The sequence below is a fragment of the Salvelinus alpinus genome, chromosome 39, assembly GCF_045679555.1.
Source record: "Salvelinus alpinus chromosome 39, SLU_Salpinus.1, whole genome shotgun sequence".
Lineage (NCBI taxonomy): Eukaryota > Metazoa > Chordata > Actinopteri > Salmoniformes > Salmonidae > Salvelinus > Salvelinus alpinus.
Window position 1 is genome coordinate 6,908,597 of NC_092124.1, and position 27,672 is coordinate 6,936,268.

General features: G+C 44.0%; 1 protein-coding gene and 1 pseudogene across 4 annotated transcripts; both read right to left on the reverse strand.

Moving 5' to 3' along the window:
- Nucleotides 1–104: 104 nt before the first annotated feature.
- LOC139566715 (tropomodulin-1-like) lies at nucleotides 105–18,663 on the reverse strand. Of its 4 annotated transcripts, none has more exons than XM_071387981.1 (11): nucleotides 18,339–18,663; nucleotides 15,590–15,798; nucleotides 13,693–13,849; nucleotides 11,324–11,440; nucleotides 9,387–9,476; nucleotides 6,886–7,016; nucleotides 6,364–6,471; nucleotides 4,888–5,031; nucleotides 3,792–3,936; nucleotides 2,389–2,507; nucleotides 105–1,949 (listed from the first exon to the last, which is right to left on the reverse strand). In XM_071387981.1, exons 2-11 carry the CDS (start codon nucleotides 15,713–15,715, stop codon nucleotides 1,947–1,949), a joined length of 1,140 nt encoding a protein of 379 aa, XP_071244082.1. In that variant the 5' UTR covers nucleotides 15,716–15,798; nucleotides 18,339–18,663; the 3' UTR covers nucleotides 105–1,946. The 4 variants fall into 4 exon arrangements, with proteins under 4 accessions (XP_071244082.1, XP_071244083.1, XP_071244084.1 ...); XM_071387982.1 differs by lacking the exon at nucleotides 18,339–18,663 and adding an exon at nucleotides 17,159–17,375; XM_071387983.1 differs by lacking the exon at nucleotides 2,389–2,507 and having other exon boundaries at nucleotides 18,339–18,662.
- Nucleotides 18,664–18,958: 295 nt separating this feature from the next.
- On the reverse strand, nucleotides 18,959–27,503 carry LOC139566690 (tudor domain-containing protein 7B-like; annotated as a pseudogene).
- Between the last annotated feature and the right edge of the window lie 169 nt (nucleotides 27,504–27,672).

Sequence of the window (27,672 nt, forward strand, 5' to 3'; positions counted from 1 at the left end):
GGAATTATGTAGTTCTCTCAACTTTCCCCAAGAGGGCGTGTCATACGTGGTTTGGTGCATAGGCCTAGAAGCGTAAAAACAGTACAAATAAACACAGTACAAAATACTTTCAAACCTGATTTATCCATGAACAACAACAAAACACAATAATGTGAACTATCTAACAAAAACATACTCAATACTGTAGAATACTGCAAATACTGTAGAGAAAGAACAACAGCCAGGCTAGGGCAGGGAAAACACAGTCATATTCAGCAGTATTTAATATTGGGATGGTTTGTTGTACACACTATAGTTGTCCCTTTTGACCATACAGTAATATACCTAATCAGTAGCATCATGCCCTTTGAATCTGAGGGGCACGTATCCCCCTCATCCATCCTTCATCCAATAGAATATATATATATATATAGTTTATTTTACACAGATTTAATGATAGGATATTGAATTTAGTCATCAGTGCTCCCCTCAAAAACAAATGGTGCATGACAACTCTGATACCTGGCCACATAGCAACAATACCTGAGGGAGTGTTCATTAAGGAACAATCTCATAGGATCTTACAACAGGCAGGACAAGTCGTTTGTCTTCATGCTTTTTCTTGAGCTTTGATAGGCTACAGAGTGATTACAGTGAATTCATAGTTTGCACACATTTGGGTTGCAGACACATTCAACTGACAGCATTTCTACCAGTGTAACTGAAAAAAGGGGGAGGGGGGAATGCTGCAACTCCCTTACATCATGTGTCTTGCCCATTCACCCTCAATGGCACACACACACACACAATCCATGTCTCAATTGTCTCAAGGCTTCAAAATCCTTCTTTAACCTGTCTCCTCCCCTTCATCTACACTGATTTGAAGTGGATTTAACAAGTGTTGTCAACAAAGGATCATAGCTTTCATCTGGTCAGGCTAAGTAGATATCGACTTGGTCACGAAACTGATCTAGAACCAACGCTTAGTAGCAACCTCTCTCTGTGTAAGGTTTGACTGAGAAGATTTAAACTGACTAGAGATCAGTAATACTACAGAATTTACACCATAGCGGACAAACTGATCTAGGACCAGCTTTTAGTGGCCGTCTCTATGGGGTAAACTTGGACAAACAAACAATTTACACCTCAACATGTTTTTAATCTGCAACAATTCCTCTGAACATAGCTCCCATGTACCGTTATGTGCCTTTGCTTACAGACAGCACGAACTGCAGGCTAACAACTTATCTTATATGAACCTCACACTGAAAAACATTACGTTACGTGGTTGCAAAATGCTGAAATACGTAATGTGGTATTAACATCATAACCAAGTTAAGTCATTTACATTTTAGTCATTTAGCAGACGCTCTTATCCAGAGCGACTTACAGGAGCAATTAGGGTTAAGTGCCTTGCTCAAGGGCACATCCGTCAGATTTTTCACCTAGTCGACTCGGGGATTTGAACCAGCAACCTTTCGCTCTTAACCGTTAGGCTATCTGCTGCCCATGGCATGTGGTACAATATACATTATGGGTGTAACACCATTTCATCTTCAACCACAACAAGTTCATCTCCAGTAAACAAACTAACAACAAAATAAATATTTTCTGTATAGGTGGGCTGCTTCTCTATGTCACAATTACCATATATTATTATTACTGAAGATACCTAAACCAATATCAGTAGAAAACTGTGAAGGAAAAAAAAAACTAATTTACAATAGTAGATCAACTCTATGCCACAATAGGAACAAGATTTGCCAAAGCCCCTGACATTCGATTTGGAACGATTTCTGTCATCGCGGAGGGGTCGAGGTTGAGGAAGCAGGGGTTGATGGGATATCTGTTGGAGGGCGTCTGGCTGAATATGGGGCTGGGCAGGGCCGGGGGCTGCCGCCGGGCATGGCGCTACACACTTGTCCGACACTTGGGGAAGATGGGACCTCCTTCAAGCCTTCTCTTTCTTACTATGGTCAGAGAAAAAGAAATTGAAATTAGACCAACTATTAAAACATATCAGCACCTTCGGTAAAATCAGGTTTTATTCAAACACAACAAATACTTGACTCAAAGGAATGGCAATGAAGGAATAGTTTGAAAGATTTGGGAACAGGTAAAGAAAGCAGAAAAAAACCCTGTTCCAAACTTTTGAAAGAGACAGTTAAGAAGAAAATAGAAGCTTTAACTGTAAAAAGCCCTTAAGCAAGCAGTCCCCTTCAGTAAAGACCCACTTAAGAACTCAAGAACTACTGAAGAAAGATTGCCAGATCTGCCACTGTCGGGAAGAGAAGAGATGACGAGGAGGAATGGAAGGCACTACGCAGGGAGTTGTGGGTAGAACTCAAGGAAAAGAAGCGGCGGGTTGAAGAGGTAGGACGAGGAAGACGATACAACTGCTGTCTTTACTTTCTTGGTCTTGGCGAGTTTCGGCTTGAACTTTTTACCAAATGCCCTCTCCAGTTCCGGCACGGACAGAGTGAGGGTAAAGGAACCGTCCGAGTGATGATCAGATCGGATTACCCGAGCTGCAATACAACAGTGGTAAACACATAAACAAACAGACAGACACACACACGCACACACATAAACAGTGAGTGACAGATCTGACATACATTCTCTTTCACTCATTCTTGAAGAGAAAAAGTCCTACGATCAACCAGACGTCAACCAAGACGAGAGCGCCTCATGCACATCTTTGGTGGAAGTAGATAGAACTGGTACCATGCTGTGTTCAAGAGAAATGTCATCGTTATGTAAAACAACCACGATGACACATTGATGTTTGTGTGCAAACTAGGTCAATACATTAGTTCCAAGAGATTAGTACAAGACCATCTCTTATTTTGTTTTTACAGTCTTTGTACAAGACCTGACGTGTCTTTGATCATGTGTTTTGGACCCAAAACATTTAGCCTGATGACTCACACTAAGTTCTTCCGCTGCTCTGTCGTTCGCTGCAGACTTTAGTCTGAGACTGCCGTTACTGAAGTCGTTTGTGGTGTCGAGGGGCATGAGGGGTGTTGTACTAAACAAAGTAGATCATCTCTAACCAATCAGATTATCAAAGCCAATGGTGAATTTTCAAACCGCCGCTTTACCCACGTGCGTTCTGGCTCTGGCCCAACCCATGGGTTTCTGGACCAATCAGACGGCCCCGAATGTGTTAGGCAACAACCCAAGTCCCTGAATAGACCGATTTGAGCGCACATCCCAAATGGCATCCTATTCCCCATGTAGTGCACTACTTTTGATCAGAGCCCTACTGTACGGGTTAGTGAACTACAAAGGGAATAGGGTGCCATTTGGGACGCAGGCCCATGTCTCTAGTGGTGTCTCAGCTGTTGTGAGGGATCACACTGGGAAGTCTGGGAGTGTTTCACTGGAACGCCACTTTAGTTCTAGTGAGGTCATCATCCAGGAAGGGATCCAAACAGCCGAGTGTTGTGATTGGCTTGGCTCCTCCCATTATTTAGTTACATAAAACAGTGATGGTGAATTAAGATGGATTACAATGGGCTACTACGGGCTCTAGTTACATCTGACGCATGCTCTGCACCTTCTCCGGCAGGTTTTATTAGTTCAACGTTGTTTTGGAAAATGGAGTGAGCGGGTGGGTGGGTGGGTGGGTGGGTGAACATCTAAGATTGTGAGTACCGATGGGAGAGAAACAGTGAGTATAAAAGAGAGATTTTAATCTATTGTTTGTGAGTGAGTCTTTGAACCTCAATCTCAGTCAGGTTGTTAGCATTAGGGCAAGCAGAACCTCCATCTCAGCCAGGTTGTTAGCGTTAGCAGAACCATCATCTCACCCAGGTCGTTGTTGTTCATCATGGCGTTGGAGCCCCTCAGCCTGGGGCCCTGCTGGGTAAAGTGGTAGCCAAACTTCAACAACGTGGTGTTCTTCTCCAGCATGCTGGCTATCTCCATCTCCACCTTGTTACCTAGCGGCTGGCTCTGGAGGAAGGGGAGAGGGGGATTGAGACCTGGGTTCAAATAGTATTTGTTTACTTTCCAAATTGAGCGTTTGATTGAGCCTGTCTGCACTGTCAGATGGGCAGCTTAAATAATTGGTGGGGAAAAATGTTCATAGAAGGAATCCCCCAGCGGGTAAAACTGGTTGAAATGACGCCATTACAAACCAATTTAAAACCAGACATTACGTCGTGTAAACCAGTGAACCTAGATGATTTCCCAATGTCCTGTTTGAAATAACTGGTTACAATGATGCCATTTCTGGTTGTCATTTCAACCAGCTTGTCCGCTGGGTATTGTTCATCCATGATTCAGCACAATGAATAAATGAAGGTGACGTTGTTAGTAAAGTGTATAAATATAAAACATTACGGAATCAAGAGATTCAGCATAGTTTATGTCAGGAAAAATTATTCACTGGCAAGAAGTAGCCCAGCGTGAGCAAAACTGGTTGAAATTAGGTCGTTGCAACAACCAGATTTCAACCAGTTTTGGCTGCAATCTGGTTAAGCAGGTTGCAATGATGTCCTTTCAACCAGTTTTGCCAACTGGGAAGGAGTAACGGCTACTAAGTGTTCGCACTGGCAGAAATATCACACCACAATTAATGATTTTAATGATTCGCTTTTTACAATCTGACCCTGTTGAAACAGTAGACTCAAGTGGTCCTCGTGACGTCTTAGTGTAACTGGTCGGGCTGGGTACCGTGACGGGCAAAAATAGGGTGATTCCTCACGAAACCAGGACAACAACAAAAAAGACCACGATTTCTTTGGGATTTTCACAAAATGTTTTCCAGAGAACGGTCCTTTTGGAGGAAGGATTGTCGACATATATTTGACATTTGGCATCTTAAAGCATCATTGAGAAATATATGTGACATTTTGGCATTACCCAGGCCTCCAATAACAACTGTGCTGTATTTCATTGTACCTGGTTGTCGATCTTGAGTTCCTGCAGGGTTGTGTTGGACTGCAGTGAGGCAATGAGAGCCAGGATACCCGTCCCCGTGATGAAGTTGGATTCTATGTTTAGACTCTTCAGTGTGGTGTTCACCTTCAGCATCTCTGCCAGGGCCTGAGGCACAGAGACACAGCAAACGGGGACAGTATATTTATACGGGCTATAATTACAGGCATGTCTGTGTCTGAAATGGCTCCATTTTCCCTACATACATGTAACATTATAGCTTCCGTCCCTCTCCTCGCCCCTACCTGGGCTCGAACCAGGGACCCTCTACACACATCAACAACTGCCTCCCACGAAGCATCGTTACCCATCACTCCACAAAAGCCGTGGCCCTTGCAGAGCAAGGGAAACAACTACTTCAAGGTCTCAGAGTGAGTGACGTCACCGATTGAAACGCTATTAGCGCGCACCCCGCTAACTAAAGGAAGAACCAGAGTTACCTCTGCTGCAGAGGATAAGTTCATTAGAGTTACAAGCCTCAGAAATTGCAGCCCAAATAAATGCTTCACAGAGTTCAAGTAACAGACACATCTCAACATCAACTGTTCAGAGGAGACTGTGTGAATCAGGCCTTCATGGTCAAATTGCTGCAAATAAACCGCTACTAAAGGACACCAATAATAAGAAGAGACTTGCTTGGCCCAAGAAAAACGAGCAATGGACATTAGACCGGTGGAAATCTGTCCTTTGGTCTGATGAGTCCAAATTTGACATTTTTGGTTCCAACCGCCATGTCTTTGTGAGACGCAGAGTAGGTGAACAGATCTCCGCATGTGTGGTGCCCACCGTGAAGCATGGAGGAGGAGGTGTGATGGTGTGGGGGTGCTTTGCTTGTGACACTGTCAGTGATTTATTTAGAATTCAAGGCACACTTAACCAGCATGGCTACCACAGCATTCTGCAGCGATACGCCATCCCATCTGGTTTGCGCTTAGTGGGACTATCATTTGTTTCTCAAGAGGACAATGATCCAACACACCTCCAGGCTGTGTAAGGGCTATTTGACCAAGAAGGAGAACGATGGACTGCTGCATCAGAAGACCTGGCCTCCACAATCACCCAACCTCAACCCAATTGAGATGGTTTGGGATGAGCTGGACCGCCGAGTGAAGGAAAAGCAGCCAGTGTGCAAAGCTGTCATCAAGGCTTATGTTATTTCATAGTTTTGATGTCTTCAATATTATTCTACAATGTAGAAAATAGCAAAAATAGAGAAAAACCCTTGAATGAGTAGGTGTCCAAACTTTTGACTGGTACTGAATTTTTGACCAGGCCACAGGCCCAGGTATCAATGCCAAGGGAGGTCGTTTTTTAATTGAATTTCCAGATGGAGATGACTTTTTAACTAAGACTTGGAGACGTGTACATTCACATTGTCTGATGTAACTGCTACAATCATTTGTGCAGGTGATTTGTTCCAGACATAACAGCAATACTCACAAAGGCTACGGGATCATTACTCCTGGTTCCCACGATGCTGAAGCGTTCCACTACAGTGTTCTCTATCAGGGCATCTGCATAAGCCTTCAGTGTCTTCACTGGAATGTTCTGGAACACAATCAATAAAGCCACACACATGACTGTTTAAATCGGACCGAATACAAATGCATTTGAAAAAGACTGGAGAATAACCTCCAGAGTAGAGGTTTGCCCTGACCTTTTGAAGTCAGACTGAGAATAGTGTGGTACTATGAGAATACGTGTCTCTCCTATGTGGGTCCAGTGTGGCTCGGTTGGTAGAGCATGGCACTTGCAATGCCAGGGTTGTGGGTTCGATTCACACGGGGAACCAATACAAAGAAATATGAAAATGTATGCACTAACTACTGTAAATCGCTCTGGATAAGAGCGTCTGCTAAATGACTAAAGGAAGAAATAGGAAATGTATAGTAGGAGAACATAATGACATCGTATACATCTATTTAACTGACCGTGTGCGTGTGAATCAATGTAATGTAGCACCTTGATGTTGTTGAGGTTGACCTCCAGCAGGTCAGGGTCGTTCCTCTGCATCCTCAACAGCGTCTCCTCCACGTCAGTAGAGTTGGGCTGCTCATCAGGCACAGGCTTATACTGAGTACACTGGATAACACCTATAGGAAAACACAGGCTTATACTGAGTACACTGGATAACACCTATAGGAAAACACAGGCTTATACTGAGTACACTGGATAACACCTATAGGAAAACACAGGCTTATACTGAGTACACTGGAAAACACAGGCTTATACTGAGTACACTGGATAACACCTATAGGAAAACACAGGCTTATACTGAGTACACTGGACAACACCTAAAGGAAAACACAGGCTTATACTGAGTACACTGGACAACACCTAAAGGAAAACACAGGCTTATACTGAGTACACTGGACAACACCTATAGGAAAACACAGGCTTATACTGAGTACACTGGACAACACCTATAGGAAAACACAGGCTTATACTGAGTACAATGGATAACACAGACAGCAGAAAATATGTTATTATCAATACGTACAGTGCATTCGGAAAGTATTCAGATCCTCCACATTTAGTTACGTTACAGCCTTACTCTAAAATGGATTCAATTTTTTTTAAATCCTCATCAATCTACACACAATACTCCATAATGACAAAGTGAAAACGGGTTTTTTGAATTTTTTCCCAATGTATTACAAATAAAAAACAGAAACACCTTATTTACATAAGTATTCAGACCCTTTGCTATGAGACTCAAAATTGAGCGCAGTTTCATCTTGTTTCCATTGATCCTCCTTGACATGTTTCTACAACTTGATTGGCGTCCACCTGTGGTAAATTCAATTGATTGGACATGATTTGGAAAGGTACACACCTGTCTATATATGGTCCCACAGTTGACAGTGCATGTCAGAGCAAAAACCAAGCCATGAGGTCGAAGGAATTATCCGTAGAGCTCCGAGACAGGATTGTGTCAAGGCACAGATCTGGGGAAGGGTACCAAAAAATGTCTGCAGCATTGAAAGTCCCCAAGAACACAGTTTGGAACCACCAAGACTCTTCGTAGATCTGTCAGCCCGGACAAACTGAGCAATCGAGGGAGAAAGGCCTTGGTCAGGGAGGTGATCAAGAACCCGATGGTCACTGTCAGAGCTACAGAGTTCCTCTGAAGAGATGGGAGAATCTTCCAGAAGGACAACCATCTCTGCAGCACTCCACCAATCATGCCTTTATGGTAGAGTGGCCAGAAGGAAGCCACTCCTCAGTAAAAGGAACATGACAGCCCGTTTGGAGTTTGCCAAAAGGCACCTAAAGGACTCTCAGACCATGAGAAACAAGACTATCTGGTCTTTGGCCTGAATGCCAAGCATCACGTCTGGAGGAAACCTGGCACAATCCCTACGGGGAAGCATGGTGGTGGCAGCATCATGCTATGGGGATGTTTTTCAGCAGCAGGGACTAGGAGACTAGTCAGGATCGAGGGAAAGATGAACGGAGCAAAGTACAGAGAGATCCTTGATGAAAACCTGCTCCAGAGCGCTCAGGTCCTCAGACTGGGGCCAAGGGTCACCTTCCAACAGGACAATGACCCTAAGCACACAGCCAAGACAACGCAGGAGTGGCTTCGGGACAAGTCTCTGAATGTCTTTGAGTGGCCCAGCCAGAGCCCAGACTTGAACCCGATCTAACATCTCTGGAGAGACCTGAAAATAACTGTGCAGCGACGCTCCCCATCCAACCTGACAGCTTGAGAGGATCTGAGAAGAATGGAAGAAACTCCCCAAATACAGGTGTGCTAAGCTTGTAGCGTCAAACCCAAGAAGACTTGAGGCTGTAATCACTGCCAAAGGTGCTTCAACAAAGTACTGAGTAAAGAGTCTGAATACTTATGTAAATGTGATATTTCCGATTTTTTTTTAAAATACATTTGCAAAACTTTCTAAAAACCTGTTTTTGCTTTGTCATTATGGGGTACGGTGTGTAGATTGATGAGGGGGGAAAAAATAATTTAATCAATTTTAGAATAAGGCTGTAACGTAACAAAAGGTGGAAAAAGTCAAGGGGTCTGAATACTTTCCGAATGCACAGTACATAATGTAAATCAGTAATAACAAATGCACTCTTGGTGTTGAATGTCGAACGTTAATAAATATTTGCTGCCCTTAAAGTTTGTTTGGCTAAATCAACACGTTTTTCAATTATATTATTTAACGTCAGAAATGTTGCAACGGAGGATTGTAAAAGTCTTCAGTTGTAACAGGAACATTTTGTCCAGTTCTCTTTGGACCTTTGACGTTGGTTCCAATTCATGTTATATTTTTTAACTTCTCTGTACTGTCTGAAACACGTACGCCTTGGTGCCACTCTTTCTCAAATCCACTTGAAAAGAAAAACCCTAATAAGTACAATACATGAAAGGATAAACAGATGAATCGTTAAAACGATGCCCGAGAGCTTTGGCACTGACAGGAGGGATACAGACGCACACACGGTACACTTACTGTTAAGGCCTTGTTTGTTGACTATATTGCTGCTGGCCAAAGCCTCGTAGTACTGCTGGTTACTCATCAGAGTGTGCATTCCCAGAATGGCTGGAGGAAGGGAAGAGAAGAGATGGACAAAAGGAGAGAGAGAGAGAACAGGAAAGAAACATTAAGTGAGAGATGTGGAGAGAGAAGTAGGGAGAAACAAAAAGGTGAGAGAGAAATAGAGGGGAGAGAGAGACAGAGAGAGAGAGAGAGAGAGAGAGAGAGAGGGAGATGAGTACATTGTGTCAAATGACGTGAACACTGAAGGAGATAAACACAGAAGAGTTGACGTGGGTGTGAGTGCCAACGCTCTCCTTAGCCAAGTAAACATCATATGCTGAACTAAGACAGCAGACAGGACACCCGCAAGTGGGCCTTGAGAGCTGCCTCGTTCAAACATCCAAGCCAAACTATCGGCTCGCAAAACATTTCACACACAGCAGTAGATAGTCATCGCTGTCATAGCCAGACATACAGAAGAACAACACGTGCGTCGATGCCAGCGTTTGCAAGTCATTATTAAATACATTGTTTAAAATAGCACGTGTCACTGTTGCAGACGTCACACAATGCAGACATTATTCTCCCTGGCTTGGATGTCCTCTGCTGCCACAATTAGAACGGTCCCTATGAACCGCAGGAACATGCTTGACTAGTCAATATGTTCTGGATTATCGCAAAAGATCACAGTTTTAGCTTTCATTTTAACCTTAGTTTTAGCTTTGCTTTCCCCCTCTCTCTTTTGCTGTTCAGAGTGCTTAGGTTTTTGAAAAGCGCTTTAAATCAAATGTATTATTAGTAGTAGTAGTAGTAGTTTTATCTTGAGTCCAGTTTGATGGGAAAACTCAAATAAAATGTGCTTTCTGGACCACCGTAGATGACTTGGAGCACACAATGAACAAAAGAGAGTGAAAAGAGAGCAGTTCAGCAGAAAAGCAACAAAAAAAGAGCCAGTGTATTATTTTCATCTGTCAGTATGACGGAGAGTGTGAGAACAGTTCGTTTTCTTTGAGATAAACAACGGAGAACGAGCGGTCCATTTTAAGCAGCCGTGAAGAGTTAGTTGGAAACTCACCATGAGGAGGCTATGGATTAATTACAAACCATTGGAAATGTCTGGGGGGACCAAAACAAACGCTGGCAAACAAACCACTAGTCACTGATTAACACTAACACTTAGTGAAGCGGAGAGAAATGCAGTCAAGATAATGTGCAGCTAGTGTTAGGGCCGGGACGATAGCAGTATATGAACCAGCAGTACCGAGGCAAAAATGAAAACACAAAGCCGACCAAACTCTTTGATCCTTTAAAAACCTGCTGTATGTCAAATATTGTGTGCTACAGCTTGGAAAATAAATAAATGTGACTCTGGATGACAACATAATGATGTTTGTTTCCAGCATTAGAGCAGTTTTCCTAAAGAAGCTAAATTCGCTTTGTGTTTTACTTCCTTGCCACGACGAGTACTGGTGTCGTCCCGGCCCTAGCTAGTGTGTGGGCTGGCAAATACCGCGGCTGCTTGTCATAAGGCCCAGAGAGAGGGCAACCATGGTGTCCAACAGCAGTGAGGAGCAGTAATGGAAGGGGTGATGACGATGGCAGCGTATGGGGGGAACAGGGAGAAGGAGGAGAAGAAGGGTGGGATCACTAGAAGAGAGAGGAGAGTTAGAGAGGAAAGGAGGAAGTTACTGACGGAGGACTGGAGGAGTGAACAGTGAAGTTGATTTCGTGTCAGTGATCGTTCTAAAGTGACTGTTTAGTTAGCGTGGATTTCGACTTATTAGCCGAATACAGGTGAATAGACTGAAAATGAAAGAGGAACGGTGATAGCGGGGAAAGATGGCAAAAAGGGATCCGTTTACGTCGGTCTGTAAATGGGTGTGTGCACGTGAAGCTGCATGTTTTTCTACCGGCAATGTCGCAGATCTCAGCGTCGCTGGCGTTGGCCAGTGCTTCCTCCAGCTCTGGCTCCAGAGTCACATTCTCCATGATGGGGTCCACCATCTTCTTAGGTATAAAGACTTTACCTGGAAGATAGGGGACAATCATTAATACAATACATGCCACTATTCATCTCCACACGGCACAGCCAGAAGAGGACTGGACACATCTAAGAGCCTGGTTCCTCTCAAGGTTTCTTCCTAGTTCCTGCCTTTCTAGGGACTTTTTCCCTAGCCACCGTGCTTCTGAATTTGCATTGCTTGCTCTTTGTGGTTTTAGGCTGGGTATTTGCAAACCATTTTGTGACAACTGTTGATGTAAAAAGGGCTTTATAAAATACATTTGATTGATTGAATTTGAACTAGCTCGTTAGAACTAGAACTAGCTCGTTTCTAAGGAAATGTTTTAATTGGTCATTTGACTGAAGGAAAGCAGAAACATCAATGCCTCAATACTAAAATAGACTGATCATTACCCAATCACCAGGAGCCAACTACCATTACACAGTGAACATGACCATACATTGTGAGGAAAATTTCCATTTTGCTTTCCATCTTGGTTACACCGGCTGATAATGGAAAATACAAGGCTGATATGCAATAGCATCTTACATCATGGGGCGCTTCTCATATCGTCACTCAGAGTGAGCTGTAAAAAGCCAGGCAGCCTGTTGGGACAGATGGGGCGAAGACCTTCTCGTGTTATACCCAGCCATGTCTGACATGTAGCGCCCCATGTCACGCCGCCCCGGCCAAGCCTCAGCTCACCGGAACAGGATTATGTGAACGAACACTGGGGGGAGGAAGGCAGCAGTGACAGGCTGTGTGTGTGGTCCAATTATCGACCGTTCTCCCAAAGTTTGCAGACTGTGCACTTGTTTTGCACACTCCCTGTCATGGATCTTAAAGGAATCATTGGCTGGAGGGAGTAAATCCATAACGGGAAGTGTGCAAGTGTAGACTTTGAGGAAAAGAGAATTGGGATGTAGCCACAGTCTACCGTATCTGATCTAGGATCAGGTTTCTCTCTGTCCATGTAATCATATTCATTTGGCTCTAAAAGGCTAAACTGATGCTAGATCAGTACTCCTATTCTGAGACTCTTTATGAATACATGCCCAGAGGTCTGAGGTCTTACTCATATCAGCCTCAGGTCCAGGATCAGTTACAGCACAGTCTGTCCTGCTGGCTTTGACTGTAGCCTGGATTATCTGTTCTGTGGTCTGTGGAACCAGTGGAGACGTTCCAACTTACAACTGGAAAGTCACCTCACCTTCAGGCTAGCTGCTGGGTGCCAGTATGTAGCAGGATGTTCGTCTCTGTGGTTGGTCGGTACCTGTCACCTATCAGGCTTGGCTGAGACACAGTGCTTGCTTGAGAGTTTGAGATCGACTACATTGCAGCCGGACTGCGCAGAATCAGTGATCTACAAATCACCTCGCATCCCAAATAATTATCCTTATATGATCAAGATTAGAGATTCCTGGCCTTACCTCGCTAAAACTGATCAGCCCAGACTGTACGCTGTCTGGCGGACACACAGAGAGGCAGGCTGATACCCAGCAGGCTACATCTACACCTGAGTTGATCTGGGATGAGTCAGCTGGCACCAGTCCCTGATTTCTACCTGGATATGTCCAGATATAAGGAAGGACGAACTAGAGGACTCAATTGCGGCAGGCCCAGTTTCCCAGAACCAGACTGTCTGAGATCATAATTGGTCTGATAGGTAGGCAGACTCAGCTCAGGCAGTTTCGTAGCTGGATATGCCCAGATATAGGCTAGAACAGATGACCCAGCATAAAAACTGGGTTGTGACTGGGTCCAGTTTCCTGGAACTAGATATTGTCTGAGACCACTGATTGGTCCTGATGGACGTAGGACTTTAGGCCTTTATTTACATGGCGGTAATGTATCTCGGCCCGCTGACAGTAGGGTTCGCCTCACAAGGTTATTATCACTGCTTATATGTCCCTGGCCACGGTCCATGTTGGCCTTCAGCCACTTCCCCTAGCCAAGCTAGCCCCTATCCCTTCTGTGTTCATAGATCTGACAGGATTACATGTAAACAATAGGAGGATGGCTCCACCACCACAAGTGGAGATTATGCCATATTGGTTACACCTATCTGGAGTATGAACCAAAATGAAACTGGGCTCCTACCACACTTCTCAATGAGGACACATCGAATTTTAGTTTACTTCCTTGACTGAATTGAAATAGAATGGTGGTCGGCACGGCGCTATGGCAGTGCTCAGATCGGATCTAACAGGGTCCTACCTCTCTTCTCTCCAGTGAAGCACAGGCCTATAGTGGTATTCTGGGGCCTGCGGTCATACCTCTCTTCTCTCCAGTGAACGGAACCAGGTCCTCCTTGTCAGGGTGTTCCTTGGCCTGCTTCTCCAGGTGGGCTACCAGGTTCTCTCTCTGGAAGGTTCCGGTCGGCGCCTTCTTGGTCTGATCCTTCTGCCTCATCCCGGCCGGCAACAGGGCATTCTAAAGACAGGAAGGATTGATCATTGGCCGATAATGCTAACAATGAGTTGCACTTACACTAGGTAAGAGGGTATTCTAACCACAGGGAAGGATTGTCATTGGCCAATAATGATAGCAATGGGTGGGATTGCACTTGTTTATATACTACATTTCCACTCACTCTCAAACATTAAACATTGAGATAGTAACACACTTCCTAGTGTGACGTATAACCGAATGTAAGAGTGAAAGGACACATACACACACACACAATCACTAACTGTGTTAAAATAACACCAACAGAAATAACAAAGGCAGTTCCCAGACAGCTATTCTTAGACCGCAGAATGCTAAACCAGGTCCATATTATAGCGATAGACCAATATCTTATCTTAGCTTTCAGCACCTACAGTGAACTGGCCACTTAAAGACAGCACAGTATTTATACCTAACATATCAGTTTAACTCTTTAACATGGCTCTGTGGGAGATTTGGGCGATATCGTCAAAAGTCAGGGAAAGACGGACTAGCACCACTAGACAGACACACACACTCCCCCAGTCATCTAAGCCTGGGCTGGCTCTCCTGGTACTGTAGGTGTCCAGACTTTATGTGAGCTGTCGACCATTCATCATAACCCTATTACAGCTTGTGTCAACACCTCGACAGATGAACTACTTACGGATAAAGATGAAGTCAAGCACCGCCGCATTATACAGTATCATACATATATAATAGGCCTACAACTTAACATATATTATAAATAACAGATGAGGTCTACACTCTGAGAAATTGCTGTTTTTCTGGACTTTCACTGGGAAGTTGGTTTTGGAAGATGGTTTTGGAAGATGGTTTGAGGATTACTGTATTGTTTAGACCTACAACTGCATATTAGAATTGAATATACAGTGATACGATACATAGGCTAATATATGATATGAAAGTGATATGATAGGTTAATATGTTCGTGCTCTAAAAGAATGTCAAAGGTTAAAACGGTCCCGTGTGGCTCAGTTGGTAGAGCATGGCGCTTGCAACGCCAGGGTTGTGGGTTCATTCCCCACGCGGGGACCAGGATGAATATGTATGAACTTTCCAATTTGTAAGTCGCTCTGGATAAGAGCGTCTGCTAAATGACTTAAATGTAAAAAAAAAAACTTTTTTTTAAAGTTATGAAATCTGAAATCAATCTGACAGACTTGGGATACATCATCATCATCCAACAATGCTTCCAGCTGAGATCTACTCATGACTAAGTTGGTTTGAGTATCATTTGTCAGTCTTAGTCTGTGGGAGAATCTCAATTGCAAATTCCTCAAGTCCTTGCTTCTCGCCTCCTTAAAACCCATTGATGAGAAAGCCAGAGGTCCCACCCCTCAGACCATCTCCTCCAATGGGTTTTGAGGAGGCGAGGCGAGAGGACGCAATTGAGATTCTCCCTATGTTTCTCAAATGGCTCCCTAATGCCTATATAGTGAGCTACTTTTAACCAGGGCTCTGGTACACCTGTAAACCTTCATACCACAGTCTACTTCATAGAGGGTTGTATGTTTTGGTTTAAGGATCTTTTCATAGTCCTAAACTTTTGAACGTGATAGCGTGATTTAATGCACTGTTCTGTTACCGACCATCTCTCATCTCTGTTGAGCTTGTACAAAGATAAATGTTTTAGACTTGCGTCAGGATCGAACTCCTAGCTCCAGATAACCATGTATGCATAACCACGCACACACACCAAGAAAATCTGAGTTTTAGACTTACGTCTGGATCTAACTCCTCCAGCTCATCCTCCAGCCTCTGTAGCTCTTCCTCTGAGAGTTTCTTCAGTAGTTCATCCTCGTCCACGTCCCTGTAGTTCACTACTTCCTTCTTATAGGAGGTGGACATGGCGGCGCGATAGAATCCCAACGAATCCCCCCCCACACAAAAAAAAGGCAGCTAAGTGCCCAGCGACGTTTTCAAAAGGAAGTCTGCAAGAAGGTGGATGAAAAACAGACGAGACAAGGTTAAGTCAATATGGTTTGATTGGTCAACCAGCTGAGTCATAAGGCAGACCTACTGTACATCCAGTTAGGCCTACTAGCTGAGTCATAAGGCAGACCTACTGTACATCCAGTTAGGCCTACTAGCTGAGTCATAAGGCAGGCCTACTGTACATCCAGTTAGGCCTACTAGCTGAGTCATAAGGCAGACCTACTGTACATCCAGTTAGGCCTACTAGCTGAGTCATAAGGCAGACCCACTGTACATCCAGTTAGGCCTACTAGCGGAGTCATAAGGCAGACCCAGTGTACATCCAGTTAGGCATACTAGCTGAGTCATAAGGCAGACCTACTGTACATCCAGTTCAGCCTACCAGCTGAGTCATAAGGCAGACCTACTGTACATCCAGTTAGGCCTACTAGCTGAGTCATAAGGCAGACCTACTGTACATCCAGTTAGGTCAACCAGCTGAGTCATAAGGCAGACCTACTGTACATCCAGTTCGGCCTACTAGCTGAGTCATAAGGCAGACCTACTGTACATCCAGTTAGGCCTACTAGCTGAGTCATAAGGCAGACCTACTGTACATCCAGTTAGGCCTACTAGCTGAGTCATAAGGCAGACCTACCAGCAAAATCCAAACACCACATCTATCCAATAAATTTGAGATGAGAGACTACTGGTAAACACCAATAACGTGATATGTTGGATAAACACTGAAAAGTGGGGCCTTGACTCACAGAAACTAACTTGTGTTGCTTAAATGCCTGGAATGTCCAGAGATGCCGTTAAAATATATTTTTAAAATGCATTAAGAATGCTGTTTGCAGGTCCAACAACACTTCAGCCAACTACCTTAAGGCAGAGTTTTTTTTCTCAAAATGCTGGGTGGGGTTGGATTCTACTAGTGGGTTGTGTCCCAAGCCCAGGGCACAGCTAGAAACATATCTTACCCTTCAATGTTTGCAGATCTGTAAGGTTTAATCAATATAGCGGAAGCTTCACCACTACATTGCTTAGGCCAATACCTACGGAGACAATTCAGATCTGCAAACATCAGAGGGTTAGGGCCAAGGGGTAGGGAGCAAATTGGGACTGGCTTGATGGGTCATGTAAAAAAAAACACTACAATCTTCAGGTGGGTCAAAATAAACATTTGTGAACCACTGCCATTGTACTTAACTTCCCATAGTAGTTTTTCTTTTTTACATGTAAAGTAGACTACTAACTTTAGGTGGGGGATCACGACCCAAAAACATTTTGAAACCACTGTTTTAAGGAGATAGGCCTGCAGTACTTTTCTTTTCTAGAAGCAAACAGAACAAAACAAAACAGGGAAGGACCTACCTGAATTTGTCCAATAGAAACTCGTTTTCGTTGCAAAACGTTTTCCATTTGGAGTAAAAAAAAATGTTTTTCAACAGAATCGGCGTAATAAATGCACCCCAGTACTCTGTTGTTTGGCTTCGCAACTAAACTAGCCTCCTGCTGGTCAGTGAGGAGTTGAAGGTTTGTGGGTCAAACTGCAGCATAAAGCCTGGCCTGCCTCTTAAACCCTGATGGGGGACAGCTGATAAAAACAGCTCCCCTGTCAATCCGTCATCTTGGGAAAGGGAACACATTTACAGAGGCCTGGAGTCTGATGTAGCAATGCATGATTATGAACATAATGACGGTGTCTCGTAGTTTCCTAGCTCAAGGTTATCGTGCTACATTACGTATACATTTAAGTCATTTAGCAAAGGTCCTTATCCAGAGCAACTTAGTGCATTCATCTTAAGGTAGCTAGGTAAGACAACCACCTACCATAAGTACTACTTAGTACTTACACACACAGCACAAATTGTAAGACATTAGGCTAATACAAGTGACATTCAAGAGCTTAACACTAAATCTGTCGAAAAATGCCTGAATTGACAATCTTTTCACAATGTTATTTAAAATGGCCATTTGTTCCAATATAATATCGATTATGTTAACTGCAAACAATGTTATACTATATTAGGAAAGAAGTGGAGTTGGGAGATAAGTTCATGTTTAGAACGCTTGTAATTGTCCCTATCAGTTTCTGGAGTTGATGCAAAGCAGGCCAGGCTTCAACATATTGCGAAAGGTTGATTTTTGTCATTGGGTAGTAGACCTGCAATATTTTGGTATTATTTTAAAAGAAAGTACACTTCAATTGTGATTTAAAAGCCATAGGTTAACAAGATATAGGTCGGGAATTTATGCAGGCAGACAGCTGTCTGTCATTCATAGGCAGATTCGATGACAGGCAGAAAATGCAAAGAATGCATAACTTTGCATTATAAATACTAAAATGAACAAATTACTTATTCAAAGTAACACAATACTTCAGTTTTTTTTACCCACACTTCGAGAGAACACCGGTTCCTTTGAAGCGTCAGTTAGGGTCTGGGTTAAATCATGAGATATGGCAAAAGTTCTTTATATGCTAATTATTCGTGAGTTTCTGTATTTGTTAAGGACTAGTATGCTAGAACAAGAAGTTTTCATATGCACGTACCTCCTCCACTGCTTATCCCGGCTATTTATAGCGAACGGGTCCCGCTTTGTGACAGTTGAATACTTTGACCAGATATGGATTCTTTTCTGGCCAGTCGAGTCACACTAAAGAGTCGCTTCATACAAGAAAAGTAAAGTACGCCGCAACCAAGGGGGGAAAAAAGTTCGGAATCCGCACGGATATCCTCGAATGTTGTCAACTGCAGCCGAGTTGAAATCCTTAACTTAGCTTTCAACTTGTCTTTCAGTGGTTTGCGTAATGTAGTACAACACTCCCACGAAGGCAAAGTAAACTCACCGACCCCTACTCCTCCTCACCCGGCGCTGCCAGTCAAGTGATGTCACACTTGTTCTCCAGGCAAGTGCGCTACATGGACATCAAATGATACACTCGCCATTTACATTACCGGTAGAGTAGACATTACCGGTACATTAGAATAACAGCAAAAATAGCGCGTTTTCATCGTAAATAATAGAAACCTTTGTCTTTGAACACCATTTCGTATAACGTTTTAATTGAACACAATTCACAAACAGAATTCTCCTTTCATATTCCACTCACAGTATAAACAGCATAGTAGTTATACATTGTATTATCATTCATTACTAATAACAAAGTAGTGCTTTTTAATGAACAATTTATTCAGCTAAATATACATTCATCAATTTCCTTCAAAAGTTAGTACTGTGAGATGCCACGCACAAAAAGCTAAATAAGTGTATGTCAAATCAATTAAGCATTTCAAAAGTCAAGGTATTGAAACACGAATGAAATACAGTCGACTTAAATAAATTATTATTTAAAAGTTAAAATGTAAGTAAAAGACAAACAAAATCACAAGTTAGAAGGACAAATGGCTTAAAACAGATCAACTGCAAAGACCAAAAGTTGGTGCTGAATAATAACTAACTCAGTAAAGAACTTTCTATGCAAAGTATTTGATAGAAGATTGAAACTGAACGATAAAGGACACTTTTTGTATATACACCTGAACGACATAACCTACTAAGGAGATCGATGGGGTCGGTACTGCTGTTTAATCCCTTTCTCTGTATATGCACAACTGCAAATTTATTCACCCCCTCACATATAAGGGAGAAAAAAATCAGTTCTATGCTTCAGACATTGCTAAGCTGATAAGACTGCGGTTCTGCATAAATAGCTCCCCAATGACCTGTGACACTCTGGCAGATCTTTGTGACCTGTGGAATAAGTGAAAGGGATACCAACAGTTATATGCTGCAGGCAGTGCTGTAAATCATTTCAGCATATGTGATAGACTCTGGCAGAGTTCTACCTGTGCGGCATAAGAAAAAGATACCACAGTCTTATGCGTTCTGTCTTTCCAGTCCGGTTCTACGGGGCGGTACTCAGCTCCTCTGGGAAGTCAGCCATGACGTTGTGAAACCAGATGTCTCTCCTCTGAAAATGGGGCCTGGTCAAAAGCAGTGCACTACGTAAGGAATAGGGTGCCATTTCAGATGCAACCAATGACTTTGTGTTATCCTTTTTGAAATGTATGTCGCTACTGGCTATTTATGTATTTTTGTAAATTCTCAAATAAATTCTATAAATTAATCAACCAATCACCTTCCTGTCCCAGGGAAGCTCCGCCTTCACCACACTCCACATGGGCCACCAGGGGCTTCTTCTCTAACAGTTATATTGCCTCAGCCATGTGAAAACAAAACAAAGCCCATAAATCAGCTAGGACTAAAAACACAATGACGTCAACAGACTTCATTCCAGAGACAAGTGTGTGACTGGCTTTTTTCATTTGTATAAATCAAAAAACTGTGGAGGCCTCCAAGCCCTAATCTGTCCACTCACTTATGGTCCACCTTGGCGGCGTAGACCTGGCCTTTCTGTACATCTCCGGGCCCCGGCATCTCCTCCCTCTGGTTGTAGTAATGGACCATCGCTCCCATCAGCTTGTACAGGTCCTGAGTTTGATTTGACACATTTCAAATGTACTGAACACAAATATAAAAACGCAAAAATGCAAGAGTTACAGTTCGTATGAGGAAAATCGGTCAATTTAAATCAATTCATTAGGCCGTAATCTATGGATTTCAGATGACTGGGAATACAGATATGCATCTGTTGGTAAGATACCTTTACCTGCAATTCTGTGCATTTTGCCATGGCTAATATGTGTTCTTTTGTACAAACATAATAAAATATATACTGCTATAGTCATTGTTTTTTTAAACTTTCAATTCTCCCTGACTGTCTAGCTTTTATTTTGGTGATTGTCAGTCCTCAAAGATTATATTTAAAAAATGATAAAGCCCCGTTATCTTTTCTACATACTTTACATGTGGTTTTAGTCATCTTCGTTCACACTGAAAGCAATAATTTTTACAGTTTGGCAAAGAAATCCGTCACTTGAGTTCAACAATACGGACTAAAATATACAAACATAGCCTCCCGGGTGGCGCAGTGGTCTAGAGCACTGCATCGCAGTGCTATGCTGCGCCACCAGAGTCTGGGTTCGCGCCCAGGCTCTGTCGCAGCCGGCCGCGACCGGGAGGTCCGTGGGGCGACGCACAATTGGCTTAGCGTCGTCCGGGCTAGGGAGGGTTTGGCCGGTAGGGATATCCTTGTCTCATCGCGCTCCAGCGACTCCTGTGGCGGGCCGGGCGCAGTGCTGTAGTGCACCATGTAGGGAATAGGGTGCCATTTGGGACGCAAACATTGACAGCTCTCTTGAACTGCTTACCTGCCACGGCTGCAGCACAAAGTGTCCCGGGTGACAGGCCACAGACACGTAAACGTCCATGTTCTGGCCTGCCTGGGGAAGCTCCATGAGAAGGGGCAGCGCCAGCTGCTTCTCTCCCAAAGCGCAGGTGACCAAAGTGGGGGTGAGCACTTTTGACGTGTCCCCGGCACCATCCAGAGGGCTGGGGGTCTTTGTGGAGACAGGTGTAGGGCGCAGGCTGGGCTGTCGAGGGTAAGCTGACCCACCATGTTGGCGACCATGGTGTCGAGGAAACTGGGGGTAGGGAGACCGTCCTTCTGGGGTCCGGGGGAGGCTTCCATAGGTCAGAGGTCACCATCTAGTGGTTAACACCGCTGGTGACATCCTGGCAGCCCTGAGGGGTAAAAGGGTAGATGTGCAGCAGCTTGGCCTGGTCCAGCATCGAGCTCTATAGAAAAGGAGCGGGTTAAAAATGCTTGGAGATCGACATGACATAGGAGAATCAATAACATTTCATTTTAAAGTGATCTACAGCGCATAGAGGAAAGGAGGTAGAGGGTTAGAAGCCTTGAAGATCTAACAGTACAGAAGGAAAATCAATCGAAAACATGTTTATCTTTTTCACTTTTCAAAGTGCTTTTTAACTAAAGGGGAAGAGAGGATTAAAATCAGTCCAAGTTAGAGCCTTTCATGTTGTCTTTTTTGGACATCCAGTGTGCCTACTTTCAGTTTGTGGCTTCTGAAAGCTGATGAAAGCTATGCTAATGAGGACAACTCTGTGGCCCAATTCTTTCATTGCGCCAGCTGTGGATCACACCTGCTTCTAAATGTCTAATCAACTCTCACCAGTCTATGCTTCACTTTTTCCAAGCATCATATTGCTGCTCTTGAAGCAAGCAAATTCAATAGTTTTGTTTAAAAAAAGTGTGCCTACTGCAATTTCTTTCCAAATTACATTATGAACCAGCTGTTCAGCTAGCTGTTACCAAACCTGTGGTACAAAAACAGTTGATACAGTGCAGTCGGAAAGTATTCAGACCCCTTGACTTTTTACACATTGTGTTATGTGAGTCTTATTTTAAAATTGATTAAATAGTTTTTCCCCCCCTCATCAATCTACACACAATACCCCATAATGACAAATCAAAAACAGGTTTTTAGAAATACTGAAGAGTGGCTTCCGTCTGGCCACTCTACCATAAAGGCCTGATTGGTGGTGTGCTGCTTGGTTTTTGCTCTGACATGCACTGTCAACTGTGGGACCTTATGTAGACAGGTGTGTGCCTTTCCAAATCATGTCCAATCAATTGAATTTACCACAGGTGGACTCCAATCAAGTTGTAGAAACATTGCAAAGATGATCAATGGAAACAGGATGCACCTGAACTCAATTTCGAGTCTCACAGCAAAGGATCTGAATACTTACGTAAATAAGCTATGTTTTTTTAATTTTGAATAAATTTGCACACCAAAAATGACCTGTTTTCACTTAGTCATTTTGAGGTATTGTGTGTAGATTGATGAGGGAAAAAATTAATTTCATTTCATCCATTTTAGAATAAGGCTGTAACGTAACAAAATGTGGAAAAAGTCAAGGAGTCGAAAAAGCCATGAGTCTTTCCGTCCGACCTGTGGTGGGATGACCATGAGCTAGTGCAGGAACGGAGGAGGGATCTCTCTCAGCTCTATAACCTCTACAGAGGCTGGGACTCCCAGGTCCACAAATCAAATTTGATATCTAGCACTCTGCTACCACGGAGGTTGGTAATCTGACAGGGGTACACAGATATACTGTTTTTGGTAAAAGCAAGCACAGCGCAGAATATAACAGAGCAGAGAATTGGTTTGAAACGCATAAGGTTTCACTACTAAATGTATTTTGGGGTGAACAGATGTATTGTCAGAGAACACCCCATTGGGATACGTGTTCCTTCCATGTCCCCAAGTGTCTTCCCCATGTTGTTTATTCTCCAGACAGTCTCCTACCTCTACTCTGGACCACCTTCCTTTGTACAGGGCCAGGCAGCACTTCCCACAGAACGGCGTGACTCTGACGTCACCTGGCGAAGAGGCGATCAACAGCATATTGTAAATCACATAACATTATTAGGCTATATGTGTAACAGCAATTTGTCCCCCCCCCCAAAAAAAGAGAATGGTGCGACTATCCCAACTGTCCTCATGTACCTGGGTTTATGAAGAAGGCCTCGATCTTCTCCAGGATCTCGTTGAGCTTGACCCGAGCTCGGGAGGGCAGCTGGCAGAAGACGCTTTCGTCAGAACACACGTCGGTCACAGACACATTCGTATAGGTGCTGTTGACCTGGAGGAGAAACCACAGACGTATTCAAACTCCAAACTTAGGAAATATGGGACAACACATTCATGAACACCTAATTGAGAATAAACCCTCATTACAGTGAGAAACAGAGAGAGATCGAGATAGGTGACCTCACACGGCAAGAGAAAACAGGACGGGAATGCATGCATTTCAGATGGAGGAAGCACAAGATGAAGGAAAAAGGAAACCGCACACTGCTCTTGATAGTATCACCGATCCCCAATAAGCCTACGTATCGGTCTCACGGCCTTCGTCAGAGCTTTTGTGAAGAAAAAAAAAATGAATTGGAGGAAGCACAGAACATAATATTGCATGTGGTACCTACTGCCGGTGTGCCATAGAGCAAGGCCATTAACCCCGTAATGTGCTCCACTCCGAGGCTGACCCTGTGCTGCTCCCAGCATGTCAGAGACAGAGCGAGACAGAAAGAGAGCGAGCGAGAGAAAGATGAAGAAAGAGATGGTGACAGACGCGTGAGGGAGAGAGAGAAAAGAGAGCGGGAAAGAGAGATGGAAAAAGAGCGAGAGCGATTAAAATCAACCTCTTGCCCCATATTACATCCCAGAGGTACTTAGATCTGAGAGGATCCCTGAAGAATAAAGACAGCAGATTAAACACACAAGAATGTGGAACACCATCAACTGTGGTGACGTGTCACGTGTAAATAAACATTACATTTAGCTAACTGCTTGCATTCTCCATCACGCAAATCCCAACTCGTCTTTCCAACGAATCCTTTTCAGTAGACACATCGTAGTTGCGACGCTCAGAAGAGACGGGGGAAATGGGAGTTGAACTTGGTTAACAGCTAGTGTACAGGTAGCCGCATGGAAAGGCAGCTTGAGGAAGTCTTTCTGCAGCTCCAATAGTGTGGTTCTACTGAGGACCTCAGAGAAGCCATGGTCCACGTAGTACACCTGTAGAGCAACAAGACAGTCTGGTTGTAAACAGGGCCTTGATCTCTCTGTGGACTGAAACCCTACAAGGTACAGTCTTCTAGTAGTACACCTGCATGGCTGGTTACTGGGCTAGTGGTCCAGGTAAAACACCTGAGGGGCAACAAGACAAGTCTGGTTATAAACATGTCTTGTAGGTGATGTGGACTGGACACCTGTAACTAAGCCTAGCATAGGAAGGGCCAATAAAACATCCTCATTATTTCCTGCTTCCCATGATTATTATTTTTCACACTAGATTGTAAAATCCAACTAAAAAGTTGGCACAAAAGTATCCCCATGAGGCCATTCTAACCCATTACCACACACTTCTCTTTTCACCACATTTTAATAGGCCAATGTTTGTTGAACTTTTCACCACCTAATCGTGTTTTGGCTCACAGTTCCCTGCAGCGCTTCACAAACCTATAGGGGAGATTTCCTAGTCCTGAACTAAACATAACTTTTAATGGAGATTCTCCATTGAGCTTGCTTCTCCAAGACCTTCCTTACCTTGACTTTGTCGGTCATGACCTCACAGACCTGGGCCCTGACAACCTCCTCGCACCCCTCCGCTTTGACGGCTGCCAGTTGGCCAGCCGAGGGGAATGGGAGCAGCCTCTGAGTACTGAGCTGGCTGTAGACCATCGTCATGGATTCCTCCATCGCCTGAGTAAGAGTAAAATTCCCAACATTTCCCAAAAGTTTCCCGATTTTTCTGAAATCCAGGTTGGAGGATTTCCGGAAACCGTAGGAAATATTGCAGGGGAGGGAATCTTCTTAACAGGAAATTAGAGGCTTTACTACAGTTGTGCCAATGTGTTTTCTATCAGTTTCTTCTATTGGAGTCGGCTCAGGATTGGGAGGGAACAATTTCAAGAGTCGATTCCTGACTCTAGGAATTGAGGAATCAGAAATTACTCCAATATATGATCACCTGAATAAACAATGAATAAATACAAGAATATTTCTGGAGGAGAACAGGCAGCCCTACCTTGGCCTTGTACTCCGTGGCGGGGCCGTAAAGGATGGCCTTATTTTTGTTGTCGGGCATGGGGTACTCCACGGTGCAGATGGCCAGTAAGAGAGACAGGTTGGCCAGGATGTCCTCTGGGAAGGGGGACCTTGAAGGTCTCCTGGTAGAGCTTGGGGAGGGTGTGGGCCCACAGGCCGTGGCTGTATTTAGACAGCAGCTCCTTCAGTCTGAGGCGCGCCTCCGCAGGGATGCTCACCGCTGTAGGGGATAGAGGTGGTGGGTGTAGGGTTTGGCTAGGAGGGTTGTGGCTGGTTTGACAGTATAAGGGGCCATTGGGGGTTTGACTGGTGCGACAGCAGTGCTGGGGGGTTTGGGCTAAGGGGGGTAGACCAGCCTATCTGCGCGATTGGTACTAACAGGCTTCTCAACCTGAAACACAAAGTTTCACTCAATGCATCAAAGTGCATTTTTAAAGTGCACGAAACATCTCAAAACACTACAGTAAAAAGGAGTGACTATTTGATGTTCTGAAAATCTGTGGGTGAAAAATAAAGTGGTAGCTATTCTATTATTTCCTTTTGATGCTGATAGAAGGGAAACAAAGAGAATATGATTTTCCACTAGATACTTACTGAGCAGTTATGTGTCCAGTTCTCCAGGTCTATGACTGCTTGGCCAGGTAGGTCCTGGTTGTGCATGTCCCGGTACACAGAGGGCAGCTTGGACAGCCACAGACCACTGTAGTACTTCTTCAGCACCTCAGAGATCCGACTCTGGACCACCTGGGGGTTGCAGCCTCCCGGCTGAAGGGCTTTGGGCGTCGGAGGAGGAGGAGGAGCAGAGACGTTACTGATGGTAACGGAGGGAGCTGGGAAATAGTAGGATGAATGGACGACACATTATTACATAGTATACCAGCCAGTCATGTTCAGTAGGGTAAAAACGTTTTCAAATGTTTTGTACAGTAACACTACCACCACTAAAGCGTCCAGAGGACAGATATTCACTGTTCCTTTTATTTCTTATTCGTATTTTTTAAACTGCATTGTTGGTTTGGGGCTTGTAAGTAAGCATTTCACCTGTTGTATTCGGCGCGTGTGACTAATAAAATGTTATTTGAAACCAGATGGCCTCTAGGGGGATACATAGAATACACTTCCTAGGAAGAAATACTCTGTCTTTCGGATTTCAGACAAAATCTCCACTATGAATCTGCTGCCATGGAATTAGCCAAATCTCCAACTGGAGAAAGGTGGGTCCCACTTGACTTACCAGGAGCTTTCTGGGTGGTATTCGAAATGTGATAGTTGACTTCATTCACCAGTCTAGAAGAAAAGGTACATTTCTTGTCTGGCCTGAAAAAAGACAGAGGTAGAGTAATATCTGTTGGTACTATTTGAATGTAGAGAAGACGTTTTGGAGTAACGTTACATCAAATGACATTGAATACGGTATAACATCACAAACCACCTATGCCTTACACAATGGTGTGTGTTAGTGACTTGTGTTAAAGGCTTCTCTGGAGGAAGACAAGGGGAGAGATGAAAGAGGTAGATGTCAGTGATGATAGCATCCTGCTTCACTTTTTCACTCACTGATTGTATTAATATGTGCAAAGAATCAGGAGAGAGAGAGACGGAGAGAGAAATATAATTTTGGTCTGAAAGGCCCTTATTCTTAGATTTTTTTTTTTTTTTATCAAGTTCTCAAAGGAATAGTGAACTGGGCCATCGAGGAAAGACACATTCAGAAAAATAGCCATTGTCAGATGACACTGACTGTGACAAGGACAGACGAGACCTACCATAGAACACAAAGTTTGAAGCCAATTTCGACCTCATCTGACAGTTCAGCATCTGGGAGCTGCCAGGCGCCCTCTTGCTGGACTTCTGACGGGCGACCAGCTGAGCGATGTGGGCCGTTTCTTGACAGACTGCAGCGAAGCACATTATCTACAGGAGAAATATGGAGAGTAGAAGCTCATACAAAATGACACATATTGGCTTAAAACTTTAATCTGACTAGCTCAACTCTCCTCAAACTCCAAATCTGTCCTTCCTGAAATGTGCAAGTCTTCACTTCCCTCCATAGATTGAAAAGGAAAGTGGCAGGTAGAAAGGAAACGGCTGGTATAAGGGTTATGCTGCTTGCTCCCGAGGGGCACAGGCAGATTTGTTTGCTTAGTCGGCTCGGGGATTCAAACCAGCGACATTTCGGTTACTGGCCCAACGCTCTTAACCACTAGGATACCAGCCACCCGTTTATTGGGACGTAGGCCTTACCTCCCCAATGCAATTCTCCATCCTGACCACAGAGGGGATACTGCGGAGGAAGCATTCCAGTGAAGGGTAGCCCAGCTTTTGGTCAGGGATGAACTCCCC

Excerpts from the sequence above, each read along its gene's own strand:
- LOC139566715 (XM_071387981.1), bottom strand. The coding sequence starts at position 15,715 with ATGTCCACCTCCTATAAGAAGGAAGTAGTGAACTACAGGGACGTGGAC. Across the intron at positions 5,032-6,363 it reads GTAATGATCCCGTAGCCTTT|GCCCTGGCAGAGATGCTGAA; the intron begins GTGAGTATTGCT and ends TCTGTGCCTCAG. Across the intron at positions 2,508-3,791 it reads GATGAACAACAACGACCTGG|CTCGGGTAATCCGATCTGAT; the intron begins GTGAGATGATGG and ends GTTGTATTGCAG.